Source organism: Rhinolophus sinicus, chromosome 10 (assembly GCF_057876585.1).
Source record: "Rhinolophus sinicus isolate RSI-liver-muscle chromosome 10, RSI-T2T, whole genome shotgun sequence".
NCBI lineage: Eukaryota > Metazoa > Chordata > Mammalia > Chiroptera > Rhinolophidae > Rhinolophus > Rhinolophus sinicus.
The window spans coordinates 18,139,856-18,156,540 of NC_142510.1; the positions used below are offsets into that span (position 1 = coordinate 18,139,856).

At 51.9% G+C, this 16,685-nt stretch overlaps 1 protein-coding gene across 9 annotated transcripts in view; it reads left to right on the forward strand.

The window, feature by feature from the left end:
- SRCAP (Snf2 related CREBBP activator protein) overlaps window positions 1-16,610 on the forward strand; it is a 35,855-nt gene extending 19,245 nt beyond the window's left edge. For 7 of the 9 annotated variants that reach the window (XM_019717230.3, XM_074322998.2, XM_074323000.2 and 4 more), the window contains exons 25-34: window positions 146-1,560; window positions 7,195-7,460; window positions 7,600-7,802; window positions 10,101-10,270; window positions 10,427-10,623; window positions 10,718-10,832; window positions 10,992-11,111; window positions 13,142-13,336; window positions 13,458-13,541; window positions 13,643-16,610. In XM_019717230.3, the coding sequence (XP_019572789.2) occupies window positions 146-1,560; window positions 7,195-7,460; window positions 7,600-7,802; window positions 10,101-10,270; window positions 10,427-10,623; window positions 10,718-10,832; window positions 10,992-11,111; window positions 13,142-13,336; window positions 13,458-13,541; window positions 13,643-16,291 (5,414 nt within the window). In that variant the 3' untranslated portion in view covers window positions 16,292-16,610. The remainder of the gene's footprint in view (window positions 1-145; window positions 1,561-7,194; window positions 7,461-7,599; window positions 7,803-10,100; window positions 10,271-10,426; window positions 10,624-10,717; window positions 10,833-10,991; window positions 11,112-13,141; window positions 13,337-13,457; window positions 13,542-13,642) is intronic. The other 2 variants (XM_074322999.2, XM_074323001.2) reach the window with 2 other exon arrangements.
- Window positions 16,611-16,685: the final 75 nt, after the last annotated feature.

The window sequence follows — 16,685 nt, forward strand, 5'->3', positions numbered from 1 at the left end:
CTCAGTTGTCAGGTCCCCTGGATCTTTGAGCCCTGGTGGGGGAGTGAAAGTTTTAGGTGAAGCTTGGGGTCAGGGAAGAGGCGGGGCAGGGTAATAGGAGGAGGAAGAAAAGAATTCCGAGCGAACTCCTCCTCTGTCTCCACAGCGTCAGCACCCGGAGCTGCTCCCTTGACCATCTCCTCTCCTCTTGCTGTGTCGTCCTCGCTCCCTGGGCCAGCCTCTTCTCCAGCGCCAGTTCCCAACTCCTCTCCCCTTGCCAGTCCTGGGGCCTCTACAGTCGCAGCTCCAGCGCCGTCATCACTCCCCATCTCAGTGCCCAGCGCACCTGCTACCCCAGCCTCCGCTCCGCTCCCCATCCCCATCTCAGCACCCTTACCTGTTTCAGCTTCAGGCCCAGCTCTGTTGACCAATGTGTCTCCGACACTGGCACCTGTTGTGTCTGCGGCGCCTGGACTTCCCTCTTTGGCACCAGCTGGGGCTTCCCCGTCAGCGGCAGGCTTGACTCTCGGTTTGGCCACAGCTCCATCCCTGTCCCCGTCTCAGGCACCTGCTCACCCTCTGTTGTTGGCTCCAGCCTCTCCACATGTTCCAGGGTTGAACTCAGTCACGGCCCCAGCGTGTTCACCCGTCCTGGTGCCAGCTTCTGCTCTGGCCAATTCTTTTCCGGCAGCACCAAATCCAGCTCCAGCTCAGGCTTCCCTTCTGGCTCCAGCACCTTCTGCACCTCAGGCTCTAGCCACCTCTCTGGCTCCCATGGCAGCTCCACAGACAGCGATCCTGGCTCCTCCAGCTTCTTCTCTGGCTCCTCTTCCAGTCCTGGCTCCATCACAGACTCCAGTTCCAGTTCTGGCTTCATCATCTGCTCCAGGAACTCCTTTAGCCTCAGCGTCTTCACTGGTGCCAGTTCCAACTCCTGTGTTGGCTCCATCATCAACTCAGACTATGGTACCAGCCCCGGTTCCATCGCCTCTGCCAAGCCCGGCTTCTGCACAGGCACCAGCCTTAACCCCAGCTTTAGCACACAGTCTTGGTGGATCGTCTCCATCTCAGACCCTCTCTCTGGGGACAGGGACCCCCCAGGGGCCCTTTCCCACTCAGACGCTGTCTCTGGCTCCAGCATCACCCCTGGTACCAACTCCAGCTCAGACGCTGTCTCTGGCTCCAGCACCCCCTCTGGCTCCTGCTTCTCCGATGGGCCCCAGCCCAGCTCACACTCTGACTTTGGCTCCAGTGTCGTCATCTGCTCCACTCCTGGCCCCAGCTTCAGTGCAAACACTGACCTTGAGCCCTGCCCCCGTTGCAGGGTCCACCTTGGGCCCGGCCGCAGCTCAGACTCTGGCACTGGCCCCAGCTTCTCAGGCATCCTCCCTGGTGGGTGCCACGTCTGGTGCCGCTCCCTTGCCTGTCACCATGGTGTCCCGGCTGCCTGTTTCCAAGGAGGAGCCTGAGACCTTGACGTTGCGCTCTGGGCCCCCCAGTCCCCCCTCCACTGCTACCTCGTTCAGTGGTCCCCGGCCTCGGCGCCAGCCCCCACCACCACCTCGGTCCCCTTTCTATCTGGTAAGTTGTACTTCCTTGAAGGAGAGGGATTGGGGAGTTGAGGGTCTCTGGAGTGTCGGTAGAGTGAATGGCACAGAATAATGTCATTTTTGGGAAATCACAAAGCCTAGCTTTGTGGACCTGATACTTGAGCGCCGTCGGCCGAGCCTTCTGGATCTTTATCCTTATTTGTAAAGTGGAAATAATAAGTCATGTTCCACTTTGCTTGGGGAGGGGGGTGTTTGGGGACCACCTTATGTGGTTATCTTTTTTGTTTTTAAACTAATGATTTTTTTTGTTTTGATTTTTATTGGGGAATATTGGGGAACAGTGTGTTTCTCCAGGGCCCATCAGCTCCAAGTCGTCCTTCAGTCTAGTTGTGGAGGGCGCAGCTCAGCTCCAAGTCCAGTCGCCGTTTTCAATCTTTAGTTGCAGGGGGCGCAGGCTCCATCCCATGCAGGAATTGAACCGGCAACCTTGTTGAGAGCTCGCGCTCTAACCCACTGAGCCGTCGGCCGCCCCAGGGACCTAACGTGTTTTTAAAACTATTAAACACTGATGTGTTGAGGGCCTTCTTGTTACCATTGGTCTCTGTGTTTTGCTTGCTCTTTTGAGTTAGCGTTGGCATCTCATCCCATTTTGAGGATGAAGAATCTCGCCCATTGAATGATACAGAAGTCACACAACTTGTGAAAACAGAGATGTTCTGACTCCATTGCTTTCTCTTCCCCATGAGAGGCAGGAGGGCTTACTTTCACTTTTCTCAGTTGTGACAATTATTACCATCCTCAAGTATTTGAACTTCTAAGGGAGGGGTGACAATTAGACCTGAGGATCACGAGTGTGTGACTTTGTGACTTTGATGGTCATCTCGTGTAGTTCTTCACCTCCATGGTGATTCAGTGGGCAGTAGAGATAACTCTCTGCCCTGTGCCTTCGCCAGCTTTCTGCTAGCCTTTTTTCCCCCCGTATATATCTGTGTTGTTCCATATATGTTTGGTTACGTTAAACTTAAAACTCACATTCAAGTCAGTAACCCAGGAGCTACTGAGAAGAGTGCTCTGGGGAGGCCCTGGAGGCCCTCTGTCTTTTTCTCACTGTTGCCGAGCTTCCTCTTACTCTGCACCTCAGCCTTAGCCCCTCACTTCCCTCAGGGCCACTGACTCCACGTCTTGTCCTTTTCTGACGCTGCCAGGTTAGGCTGGCTTGTTGGAAGTGGAGGAGAGCCTGGCTCCTAGCCCGAGGTCAGCCCGCAAGTGCTCTGCCACACTCTGGTGGCTCTGAAGCAGGTAGCAGCTTCTGGACACTTCTTTTCTTTACAATTTGAGATACAAATCACATACTGTGTAGTTAACCCATGTGAAGTACACAGTTGAGTGGCTTTTAGTGTAATGTGTTCACAGAGTAGTACGACTGTAGTTGTCATACTTTAGAGCATTTTCATGGCCCTGACAAAACCCCCCACACCCTTAGCTGTCCTCCTGGAACCCCCGCCATGCCTCCTCGCTTTTGGCAACTGCTAATTGTTTTTTGCCCTGTAAATTCGCCTATGGAGTCATGTAATACATGGTCTTTTGTGATTGACTTCTTTCACTTAGCTTAATGTTTTTGAGGTTCATTCATGTTACAGCACGTACCATTTTATCATTATAGCTCATACTTCATTTTTTTATTGTTGAATAATCCATGGTATGGACATACCACATTTTATTTATTCATCAGTTGATGGGGACAGTTGGATTATTTCTGCTTGTTGGTTGTTATGAATAATACAGCTAGCGAATTTCCCCGAAAATAAGACTGGGTCTTAATTTTTGCTTCAAAAGACCCATTAGGGCTTATTTTCAGGGAATGTCTTAATTTTTTCATGTACAACAATCTACATTTATTCATGTACAAAAATCTACTTTTATTCAAATACAGTCATGTCATCTTCTTCTGGAACATCATCATAACTTTCCAAACCCCGAATTCAGGCTTGAATTTCTTGCGACTCCATTTCCTGTAGAACCATTGGCCCCAATCTCTCATGTCCAGCAATAGAGCTCTCCTTAAATGAGCACTTGTCCATGTTGCCTGCTCGTAGTGCATTAGCAACACAGCTGTCAGTGATTTTATCCCATGAATTCTTCACCCAAGTCATGACCTCTCGCAGGCTAGACTTCACAAAGTTTCCACGCTGATTTCTCTCCATTCTATTTTCAGTGTAGTCAGTGATTTCCATGCGCAAATGGTCCTTGAATGGCTGGTTTATTGCAATGTCAAATCTAGAGATAGACAGTCATTCCTGTGGGAATCATTATTTGATCTAGTCTTCTCTCTACAAGGAAGTTCTTTTTTTAAATTTATTGGGGTGACAATTGTTAGTAAAATTACATAGATTTCAGGTGTACAGTTCTGTATTACATCATCTATAAATTCCATTGTGTGTTCACCACCCAGAGTCAGTTCTCCTTCCATCACCATATATTTGATCCCCTACAAGGAAGTTCTTCGTGTCTTTAGTGTGCTGAGTGCTGGCTGAATCCCCGACTAGCAGACCTCTTTGGCCACCTCGTCAAACAAGTGGCAGCATTAAATCGACCCACTTCCTTATAACTGCTTGTGTGCACCAAGCCTTTTTGGTTTCAAGAACATAAATGTCTGAAACACGTTCAACCTTACCTTTCTTGCCCTTAGTGGTGATTAGAGGTGGGGCTTTCTTTCCATCCAGACGAATTACCAAAATACAGGTATCACGTGCACTTTCATAACCAGTGGAGGGAATGTAGATTGACGAGGCACCCCTCTGATCAATTGTCGTTTGAGATCCTTGGCCCATAAACACTGCAGTTTCATCCATAGCAATCATGTTGGAGGGTTGGTATTTAGAAAAGTCGATGCCATCAACAAAGGACTTGAATGCAAGTGCACGTTTAATATCTTCAGTATCTTCCAGCGTGAACAGTGTTGTCGATCTTAGAGACAGTTCCTATCGCTGAAGGAAGCCATCCAGCCAGTGTTGTGCTGCTTTGAATTCTTCTGGGGATATTTCTAACTGTGGTGCCATTGCAAAGGCAAATGCTTGAATATCAGCCCTGCGCACAACCAAAGCCTTTGCTCTCCTGTCAGCAATCCATTCCCAGATGATGTCTTCCAGCTCAGGAAATACTGGTGCTGACCTGATCCACACTTGCGCTTCTTAGCATTTCCCTCGTCCACCTGTTGACTGAGGTTATACTCTACTCACCGTTTTTGGACTATCCGGAGATCCAACTTCTTCTCTTTGCGGAAAGCCGTAAGATTCTTGCTCCCCAGGAGTCCTCCACGATTCCTTTCTCGGACTCGACGGAATAGCTCTTCCTTTTTGCACTCATCTTGTCTGGGGGTCTAGATATTATTCCCTTTAAATCTACCATTAAATCAAGTGTTAACTGAAAACTTACGAGACAGGAGTGGCAACAAAAATGATGACGGTTAAGAATGATGGTTCACACAAAAGTGACGAAAAACTGCAGGCACCAAAATTCAGAAAACGTTTCTTTATTTCACACGAGTGCATTATGTATATCCGTTACACCACATGACGTATTGAATTATGAAGATCGATCTTAGACACGACCACGCCCGAAGTGCGCGTGTTATTCGTGCATTCTGTCTGTACTCCGATTGGTCATTCGGCAGTAAGTCTCAAGTTCATCTGTTTACGTAGGCGTTTACCTCTCCAAAGGCTCCCTCTTGGGTATTTACAAATAATTACAATGTATAATGTCATTTATTTTAAATATTAATGTCAATAATGATATTTATATTTAATTATATATTAATATTTTATGATTCAATGCATCTGGTGTGTGTTGCAACGGACATCCTAAATGCTTCTGTCTGGCTGACCATCTTAACGGGCTTATTTGGGGGTAGGGCTTATATTACGAGCATCCTGAAAAAATCATGCTAGGGCTTATTTTCTGGTTAGGTCTTATTTTCGGGGAAATATGGTATGAACATAGCTTTTGTTTCTTTTCATATGTTTTCAGTGATAATTGGATAAACACCTAGGAATGGAATTGCAGGGCCTCATGGTCACTGGGTTTAACCATTGGAGGACCTGCCAGGCAGTTTCCCAAAGGGGCTGCACCATTTTACATTCCTACCAGCAGCCTGTAGGGGTTCTGGGTTCTCCGCATCTCTATCGACACTTGTTTCTCGTCTTTTTCATTTTAGTCATTCTAGTGGGTGTGAAGTAGTATCTTGTTTTGATTTGCATTTTCCTGACGGCCAATGATGTTGAGCATCTTTTCGGGGGTTATTGCCCATTTGTGTGTCTTCGAAGAGATATCTCTTCAGATCCTTTGCCCTTTTTGATTGGGTGATTTTATGTATTACTGAGTTGTAAGAGTTCTTCATATATCCTGGATACAAGTCCCTTTTCAGATCCATGGTACCTGCCCCAGTTCCATCAAATATTTCCTCCTCCTTTGCTCCTACTCTTAGAGGTGTGACTTGCATTGATTTTTCCCTCTGCTAGGATGCTTTCCCTTCTTACTTCGATCACAAGGAGCCAAGAGTTAAGCTCAAGGCAGCAGGCAAGAAGGGAGATTTGGGACACTGCTGTTCGGCAGCACCATCTCTTGGGATCCAGTCTTTATTATTCGTTCATTCTATTAACAGATGTTTATCAAGAGGCCTACTCTGTGCCAGACACTGAGTTAGGTACCGTGTTTCCCCGAAGATAAGACCTACCCCCAAAATAAGCTCCAGTTAAGATCGTCAGCCAGACGGATGCAGTTAGTACGTTATGACGATGTTCCAGAAGAAGATGACATGACTGTATTTGAATAAATGTAGATTGTTGTACAGGAAAAAATAAGACATCCCCTGAAAATACGCCCCAGTGTGTCTTATGGAGCAAAAATTATTATGACCCGGTCTTATTTTCGGGGAAACATGGCATTGAGTGGTTATCGTGAACAAAATCAGGTACAGCTCATGTTACATGGGCTGCAGTTTCGTGGGGGGAGAAGACACGGATCAGAGCATTCACAGATGGAAAACTACAAGTGTGGTAAGTGTTTAAAAGAAAAACAAAAGAAAGAAAAGGTGGTTTTATAGCCTGTGAAACTGGGAACACAGAGATGGGAAAGGATTAGGTCAAAGTCAGACGAATTTCCTCTCTGGCAGGGCACGCCCCTTTTCTCTCTCAGGTGATGCCACCTAGATGTCTGGTTACTATTCCACCTCATCCCAGTCTGGCCCTTGGCAGAAAACTGGATTTGGTTAACCCCTCTGTATCCTGGTCGGTGATTTCAGGAAGACCTTTAATAATTGTTTTGGATCTAGTGCAAGAAGATCCAAATGTTATATAGGAGATTCCCTTGGCTCGTCTGTTCTGTAAGCTTGTTGGTGATGTAGATCCTAACTTTGAATATTCAGGCATTCTGCTTTGGTAGCATACAGGGAAGATCGTTTTTTTTCTTGGAGAGAGGTTATTTCATTTGACATTGTGAAACGGATAGCTCCCATTATTGACGACTTGGAAGACTACTAAAAGCGTAGTGTGTTTTTGAATCCTACGGTTTCAACAGATAATGTTTAATTCTGAGAGGCACTGTCAGGTTTTCTATGAGGACACTGATTACTTTTTTCTGTTTATTTATCTTTTTCTCTCATCCCTAGGACTCTCTAGAGGAAAAGCGGAAGCGACAGCGGTCTGAACGCCTGGAACGGATTTTCCAACTTAGCGATTCTCATGGGGCCCTGGCCCCCGTGTACGGGACTGAAGTCCTGGATTTCTGTACCCTCCCCCAACCTGTTGCCAGCCCTGTCAGCCCCTGTTCTCCTTGCCCCAGCCACCCCACCTTTTGGACTTATACTGAGGCTGCCCGCCAGGCTGTACTGTTTCCCCAGCAACGACTGGACCAGCTGTCGGAAATCATTGAGAGGTGGGCGGGGCTGAGTGCGAATGGGAAGCGGGGCTTGCGGCCTCTGAGCGGATGTAGCGCTCAGGGCTGGTGAAGGCACTGACTTCCGGGCCCCTTCGGAATTCAGTCTTTCAGACTGCTCGCCTTCTTTCCCTTGCAGGTTCATCTTCGTCATGCCTCCTGTGGAGGCACCTGCCCCTTCCCTGCATGCCTGCCACCCGCCTCCTTGGCTGGCCCCGCGCCAGGCGGCCTTCCAGGAACAGCTGGCCTGTGAGCTCTGGCCCCGGGCCCGTCCTTTGCACCGTATTGTGTGTAACATGCGCACCCAGTTCCCCGACTTGAGGCTCATCCAGTATGACTGCGGTGAGTGCATTGGCCAGGGAGGGTCCCTGGCCTTCTTTCCTGCCTCAACAGCAAGATTGTTGCATCAGGGACGCTGTACATACAGCCTGTGTGGGTTTCATTAAACCTGAGACCGGTTTTTAGGTTGTACTGATGGGCAAGGTGGAGAACTGTAGGCCTTACGACGGATTCTTGGCATTCGTGAGTTTGACTTTGATGAAAGTAGAAAATGTGTGCTCACTCATTCATTCGTTCAGTGATTATTTTGTGAACGTCGTTTTGCTAATCACTGGGGATACAATAGCAAATGAGATGGCACAGTACACAGTTTTCAGATTTATGAGTAAAGGTGCAGTGGTGTAAGCCTGCACAGTAAGTAGTCGATTTCGTTTTGGGAAAAGATGAGAATCCTGATCTTTTGGTTAGAATCTTGCTTGTTAGAACACATTTGGCTGCAAATAACAGAACCAGCCCCAGTGCCTTAAACCACGAGAGAGAGCGTTTACTGTTTCCTGAACAGGAAAGTCTGGGAACAGTGGTGCACATCTGGGGCAGCAGTATCTTCATGGGCCCAGGATCTCCCGCCTCTCTGCCTCGCTTTACACCACCCGTAGCTTCTGTCTTTGTATTCTCATGCTTATTTCTTCGTGATCTTAACATGGCTGCACAGCTCCAGGGAGCACAGCAACTGCTCTAAGCAGGAAGAGAGAGCTTGACAGAATACTCCTAGCAGGTCTTCTTTCCTGGGAAAGAAAGCCTCCCACTCCTGCTGCCCCCCCCCCCCCCCCAGCTGACTTTGCCTCACAGCGCATTGGCTCAAATTGGGCCATGTGCCCCTTCCTACAGCAGTGACTGACCCAGGGAAATAGCAGAGGAACTCTGGCTAATTATGCAGACCAGTCACGACGCACCTCCTGGGACCCAGGAGTCTTTGCCAGGTGTCCACAAGATAATCAGGTCCTGTTAACCAACACTGTCTTTTAGCTGCAGCCCTGCACTGATGTAGTTATAGGAACATGTTTTTGGAGATTTCCTAAATGTCTTAGAATATAAGAAAGACTGCAGAATTTTTATTAATATGTGCTCAATACATATTTTAGTAAAAAACAATATTTGGAATCATTCAGAGTTGATGCATTGCCAAGTGTTTGTTCAGAGTGTTTCAGACTGACTTACCAAAAATGTTATAGGAGTTAGTTTTCTGTTTGATGGGCGATCGAGCTAGGTAACCTGAGCTCCTTGCCCCTCTGGTTCTGACCTCAGTCACCTTCAGTCCCTGTCTGGAAGCCATGATGTCAGTGGATTTGTTGATATCCATCCGGTGACTCCGTTGTGTGTTTCAGTGGCTGTAACTCAGTGTAGTGTTTAACAGCCTCGGGCTTGGACACCATTGAGGACCCCCTTTTTCTCCTGAGGGTCTAGATCTCCCCCTCAGTTAGACTCAGGAAAGTTAGATCCGAGCCAGGAGCAGACTGAAGAGGGCAAGGAACCCTTAAGGGGAGAGAATATACAAAGTCAAACTTTTTTTTTTTTTTTTTTACATTTTTAAAAAAATTTATTGGGGTGACAATTGTTAGTAAAATTACATAGATTTCAGGTGTACAATTCTGTATTACATCATCTATGAATCCCATTGTGTGTTCACCACCCAGAGTCAGTTCTCCTTCCATCACCATATATTTGATTTTATTTTTTTTTTTAAGATTTTATTGGGGAAGGGGAACAGGACTTTATTGGGGAACAGTGTGTACTTCCAGGCCTTTTTTCCAAGTCAAGTTGTTGTCCTTTCAATCTCAGTTGTGGGGGGTGCTGTTCAGCTTCAAGTTGTTGTTCTTTCAGTCTTAGTTGTGGAGGGTGCAGCTCAACTCTAGGTCCAGTTGCCGTTGTTAGTTGCAGGGGGCACAGCCCACCATCCCTTGCGGGAGTCGAACCGGCAACCTTGTGGTTGAGAGGATGTGCTCCAACCAACTGAGCCATCCGGGAGGCAGCTCAGCTCAAGGTGCCGTGTTCAACCTTAGTTGCAGGGTGCGCTGCCCACCATCCCTTGTGGGAGTCGAGGAATTGAACTGGCAACCTTGTGGTTGAGAGCCCACTGGCCCATGTGGGAATCGAACCGGCAGCCTTCGGAGTTAGGAGCACAGAGCTCCAACCGCCTGAGCCACTGGGCCGGCCCCAAAGTCAAACATTTTTGATGTCCTAGGCTCACTGAGATCCTTGCCTAAAACTTTGATTGTCTTTCAACGACAGCCTTCCAGGACTGAGTGTCCACCCTACCCCAGCCTGTAGCTAGCTCCCGGTACCCCTTCGTTGTCTCTTCAGGAAAGTTGCAGACGTTGGCTGTGCTGTTGCGCCAGCTCAAGGCGGAGGGCCACCGGGTGCTCATATTCACCCAGATGACCCGGATGCTGGATGTGCTGGAGCAGTTTCTCACCTATCACGGCCACCTCTACCTGCGTCTGGATGGGTCCACGAGAGTTGAACAGAGACAGGTAATCCCGCCATCTGCAACCCTTAGGGGCTCACCTCACCTGTCTCCTTTTTCCAGGCCTTGGGGTCCCAGGAGGGGCCCCAGTAAGCCTTGGGTTTGTTTTGGGTCTATTTCTGGCAATGTCTCCTAATGCTTTTTTCCCCCCCTTTCCCTCTAGGCTTTGATGGAACGGTTCAATGCAGACAAACGCATATTCTGCTTCATCCTTTCAACTCGGAGTGGGGGTGTGGGCGTGAACCTGACGGGGGCAGACACGGTTGTTTTCTATGACAGCGACTGGAACCCCACCATGGATGCTCAGGCTCAGGACCGCTGTCACCGGATTGGCCAGACCCGAGACGTTCACATCTACAGGTGTCGCCTCCCCTCCCTTCCCCAGCTTCCCCTTTGCCCATAGGGTTTTCTGGCTGCATCTGGCTGTTTACACATGGCTTGCGTCACCCCGTAGGCTCATCAGTGAACGGACAGTGGAGGAGAACATTCTGAAAAAGGCCAATCAGAAGAGGATGTTGGGGGACATGGCCATCGAGGGGGGCAACTTTACCACGGCCTATTTTAAACAGGTACTGACCCTCCAGCTGGGCGGGACGTCTGCTCTGCCTGTGGGTGTTCCTCTACTTAAAGGGGTGCTTGGGCTCTGCAGACCTGTGGTGCCTCCTAGTTGGAGACGCAGGGCCAGCGTTCCATGTACTTCAACACTTCTCCCTCTGTTCTCTCCAAAGCAGACCATCCGAGAGCTGTTTGATATGCCCCTGGAAGAGCCGTCTGGCTCGTCTGTGTCCTCGGCCCCTGAAGAGGACGAAGAGACTGTGGCCAGCAAGCAGACCCACATCCTGGAGCAGGTGACCAAAGAGTGGGGTCGACTGGTACAGTGTGTTGTTGTTGCTCAGTCCACTGAGCTTGTCCAGGAGGAAAGAACCGTTTTTGCTGCTTCCTAGGCTACAGTTGGCCTTAGGTAGTTACGGGTGGATTGCTTCTTGGTTCACGTGGCTTCATAGGAAAAAGACAGGATTTGAAGTCTTTAGTTCTAGACTTGAGTTCCAACAGTGCTTTTTATTTTTTTTTTATTTTTCTTAAAGATTTTATTGGGGAAGGGGAACAGGACTTTATTGGGGAACAGTGTGTACTTCCAGGCCTTTTTCCCAAGTCAAGTTGTTGTCCTTTCAATCTTAGCTGTGGAGGGTGCCGTTCAGCTTCAAGTTGTTGTCCTTTCAGTCTTAGTTGTGGAGGGCGCAGCTCAGTTCCAGGCCCAGTTGCCGTTGGTAGGTGCAGGGGGCGCAGCCCACCATCCCTTGCGCAAGTCGAACCGGCAACCTTGTGGTTGAGAGGACACACTCCAACCAACTGAGCCATCCGGGAGCTCAGCGACAGCTCAGCTCAAGGTGCCGTGTTCAATCTTAGTTGCAGGGGGCGCAACCCACCATCCCTTTTGGGAGTCAAACTGGCAACCTTGTGGTTGAGAGCCTACTGGCCCATATGGGAATCGAACCGGCAGCCTTCGGAGTTAGGAGCGTGGAGCTCCAACAGCCTGAGCCACCGGGCCAGCCCCAACAGTGCTTTTTAATGGTTGTGTTTGTTAAGCCAGTCTGTTTGGTCTGCTGAGCCTTACTTTCCACTGTATTGAATGCTAATGAGAAAGAAGTTGACTGAGGGTTAAATGGCATAGTGGGTTACGTGCTTTGGACATGGTATAGAATCCTTGTTTTCCAAACATTGATGCATAATGGAATCACCTGGAAGGCTTTTATAAAGATTTGAGGGGTGGCCGAATAGCTTAGTTGGTTAGCGCATGGTGCTGGTAACATCAGGGTTGCTGGTTCCATCCCCACATGGGCCACTGTGAGCTGTGCCTTCCTTAAAAAAAAATAAAGATTTGAATCCTGGGCCCCATCTCAAAATCTACCAGATCATTTTTGGAGGTGAGGTCTGGGCATTTGTATTTTTGTGTTTTTTCAAAGCTCTTCAGAAATAGACAGATGTTTAGGAAGCCCAGGTGTCGAGTGTTGTGGAGACGCTTTTCCCACCAGGTCCTGTTCCCCCACTGCGGACCCTGCAGGCACCTCCGTGACTCAGGTGTCAGCTCCCCGCACAACAAGGGGAAGAGTAACTGGGGCCAGTCTGTTGTCATGAGGCATCTCAGTGCAAAAAAGACTTAGGGATTTGTTGTATTTAAAACTTCCCGCTTTTTAAGAAGGTCTAAGGTTGACTCGAGCAGAGGAGTGAGAGGTCTCTACAACAGTTCGCTGTTTTGTCCCTGGTGGGGCCCTGGGCAAGTCCATTCCATCCCCTGGGGACCGCTGCGTTGCTTTGGTAACTTTGGGGGCCCAGAAGAGAGTTGAGTTCTGTCATAAACCTAGTTTGTGTAAACTTTTTTTTTTTTTAATCTGGAATATGACCAAGACAATACTTGATTTATTCCAGAATCACCTGTGTAGAGTGAAGAACCAGTTTAGTTCAGTCCTTATATCACCCTTATAACACTTCATAAATTATAAACATATAGTATGTTTAAAGACAGAAAACGTGTCAGTGTCGGCAGGAAAGGCTCTGTGACCTCATTTTACAGATGACGAAACTGCTGCTTAAAAATTAGCTGATTTGTCTTCTCCACCAAGCATTTGGTTCATTTACAGAAAGGAAAACAACTGAAGGGTGAGAATTTGTCTAGCTAAAAAGAAAAATTGAACTGTCCATGAAAAAAGACAAGGACAGATCCAGGCCTGGGACCCAGGGTTTGGGACTCCCAGCCCGGTGCTGTTTTTTTGTTTTTGTTTTTTGGGTTTGGTATAAACTTGGCCTCAAGTTTTTGCCGGTATCAAATCACAGGATGTAAAGGTGAATTGTCCTGGGTTTTCTCCTTCCACTGTCGCAGGCTCTGTGTCGGGCGGAGGATGAAGAGGACATCCGTGCAGCCACCCAGGCCAAGGCCGAACAGGTAGCTGAGCTCGCGGAATTCAATGAGAATGAAGGGTTTCCTGCTGGTGAGGGCGAGGAAGCAGGTCGGCCTGTGGCCGAAGACGAGGAGATGTCCCGGGCAGAGCAGGAAATCGCCGCCCTGGTGGAACAGGTCAGTGTTGGACCCAGCAGCTTTCGGCCTTACCCTCTGTACTGCCTGTGTCTGGACACGGGGGCAGAAAGGCGTGGGGGACGGGCCCTGGGTACTGGGTTCATCACTGCTCCTCCCACAGTTGACCCCCATTGAGCGCTATGCCATGAAATTCCTGGAAGCCTCACTGGAGGAGGTGAGCCGAGAGGAGCTCAAGCAGGCAGAGGTGAGTGGTTGTGGGGGTGGGGACGGAGGTGGGAAGCTGCTGCTCTCTGCCGCTCAGTGCCCCGCTTGCCTGTCTGACCGCCCGTGGGCTCTTGTCGCTAGGAGCAGGTGGAGGCTGCCCGCAAGGACCTGGACCAAGCCAAGGAGGAGGTGTTCCGCCTGCCCCAAGAGGAGGAAGGGGGGCCGGGGGCTGGAGATGAAGTTTCTTGTGGGCCTGGGGGCAGCAGCCACCGGCGCAGTAAGAAGGCCAAGGCCCCTGAAAGGCCAGGGACGCGCGTCAGTGAGCGTCTCCGGGGAGCCCGGGCTGAGACTCAAGGGGCAAACCACACTCCCGTGGCGTCCACCCATCATGCCCGCAGCACCTCCACGCCCCCCCGCTGCAGTCCTGCCAGGGAGCGCGTTCCCAGGCTGGCAGGGAGGCCGCGACCCACCCCGGTCTCCGCTCCTGCTGTGACACCTGTCCCGATTCCTGCCCCCACCCCCATTTCAGCCCCAAACCCAGTGTCCATGCTTCCTGTCCATGTCTTGCCTGCTCCCCCCCTTCCTCCACAGATGCCCCCCTCGTGTTCCTCTGCCTGCACACCACCTCCTGCCTGCACACCCCCACCAGCTCACACCCCACCTCCAGCCCAGACCTCTCTCCTAACTCCCACCTCCCCTCTCCTGCTTGGTCTCCCTTCCATGCCCACCTCCCCTGGAGTCACCAACCTGCCCTTGGCCTTGGGGCCTGAGGCGCAGCTGTGTGCCCAAGCGTTGGCATCTGCCGAGTCCCTGGAGCTGGCTGAGCCCAGCTCCGAGGCTTCCTCGCTTACCCTCGTGCCCCCTAAGGATCTGTTGCCAGTGGCTGTCGAGATCCTGCCTGCGTCAGAGAAGAGCCTTTCTCTGGCGTCTTCGGCCCCCAGCCCGATCCTGGAGGCGGGCAGCTTCCCCAGTGGTCCGGAGCAGGAGCTTCTGGAGCCTGCCGAGGGCACCATTCTCACAGTGCTGCCCGCTGGGGAGGAGTTGCCCGCACAGCTGAGGGAGAACAGTGGCCTGGAGCTCCCACCCTCAGCTGCCCCTGACGAGCCGTCTGAGGCCGACAAGGACACAGAAGAGCTTTTGGAAACTCAGACCCCCACCTCCAGCCCAGAGAAGCCGCAGGATCTCGTTCCCGCTGAGGTCACAGCTCCATCAACCTCGTCCTCAGCCAGCTCCTCACCTGAGGGTCCTTTGCTGGCCCGGCCCCCTCGGCGGCGAACCAGTGCCGACGTAGAGATTCGGGGTCAGGGGGCTGGGCGGCCGGGGCAGCCTCCAGGCCCCAAAGTGCTTCGCAAGCTGCCAGGACGGCTCGTGACTGTGGTGGAGGAAAAGGAGCTGGTGCGGCGGCGGCGCCAGCAGCGGGGGCCGGCCAGCACCCTGGGGCCCGGGGGCTCCGAGCCTGGGGCCTGCCCAGGAAGCCCGGCTGCCCACAGCGCATCGGGGCCGGATTCCTCACCTCCCTGCACTGGGCTCTGTGAAGCTGCTCCCCCCTCCACACTGCCCTCGCCGACCCAGCACGCCTTCGTCGCTCGCCGTCACATTGAGCTGGCGGTGCCTGGAGAGGGCAGCCCGGAGAATGGAGAAGGGGCGCTGCCTGCCCTCACTCCTCCTGCTGTGAAACGTCGGAGGGGGAGGCCCCCCAAGAAGAACAGGTCTCCCGCAGATGTTGGGCAAGGGGTGGATGAGGCACCTTCGTCATCCTCCAAGGGACACAACAACGGGGCTGACCCAGCCCCCGAGGTGGAGACCCTTCTTGTCGCCGAGCCTGTTCTGGGAGCCCCACTTAGTCCTGGGCACCCGCCTCTCGGACCCCAGCCAGTTCATAGACCCGAGTCCATCATCCTCTCACCTGTGGAGAAGCGGAGGCGTGGGCGGCCCCCTAAGGCCCGAGATCTGCCCATTCCTGGGACCATTTCCTCCTCTCCAGGGGACGGCAACTTAGAGAGCCGGACACAGCCACTCCTGCTGCCATCGCCCCTACCACTCCTCGCCTGTCCCACTGCTCCTGTCGCCAACACTGTCACCACTCTCACCATTTCAACATCCCCACCCAAGCGGAAGCGGGGCCGACCTCCCAAGAACCCACCGTCGCCTCGGCCCAGCCCGCTGCCTGCCGCGGACCGTGACATCTCCTCTGTCCTCGAGAGCTGTGGCCTGGGGAGGCGGCGGCAGCCCCAGGGCCAGGGGGAGAGTGAGGGCAGCTCCTCTGATGAGGATGGGAGCCGCCCCCTCACCCGCCTTGCACGCCTACGCCTGGAAGCGGAGGGGCTACGGGGCCGGAAGGGCGAAGGGCCTATGGTAGTGGCCGTCATCCAGGATGACCTGGACTTAGCAGATGGCGGGCCAGGTAGCCTAGAATTGACACCTCCCCTGGTTTCATTGGCTCCCAAACTGCGCTCGACCCGGCTGCGTCCAGGGTCTCTAGTCCCCCCGCTAGAGACTGAGAAGGTGCCTCGCAAGCGGGCGGGGGTCCCAGTTGGCAGGGGTCCTGGGCCAGCAAAGCGGGGCCGCCTGCAGCCCCCCAGCCCCTCGGGGCCTGAGGGGTCAGTAGAGGAGTCTGAGGCTGACGCCTCGGGTGAGGAGGAAGGGGACGGGACCCCACGCCGCCGGCCTGGCCCCCACCGGCCTGGGGCGACCACCACCCAAGGGGACCAGCGCGTCCTTCGCAGCAGTGCCCCGCCCCCCCTGGCCGGCCCCACTGGTAGTCACAGAGGCCGCAAGGCCAAGACGTGAGTGGGCCGCCCCTTGCCCGGGCTTTCCGCCATGGCCCCTCCTTCCGTGCGTGACCAGGCCGACTCTGCTAACCACTACTTGAAGTCTTTGGAGGGGGAAAGCCTCCGGGGAGATAGGGCTTCTCCCTTCTTTCCACCAAAGTAGGGGGTAGGCAACTGGTTGTCATGGAAACGGGGCACTTCACATCCCCCTTCCCTTCCACCCCACATGGCTGGGCAGTGTTAAGGGTGGCAAGATGTCTCTGTCCCCACCCCCTTGTACTTGATTCCCCAGCTGTCTTTCACAGCCCCCCACCCTTAGGGGAAGGGAGAGGGGCTTCTCTACAATGAGTTTCTTTTCTTTTTTTTTTTTTTTTTTTTTTTTTTTTTAAAGAAGAAAAAATAATAAACTTAGT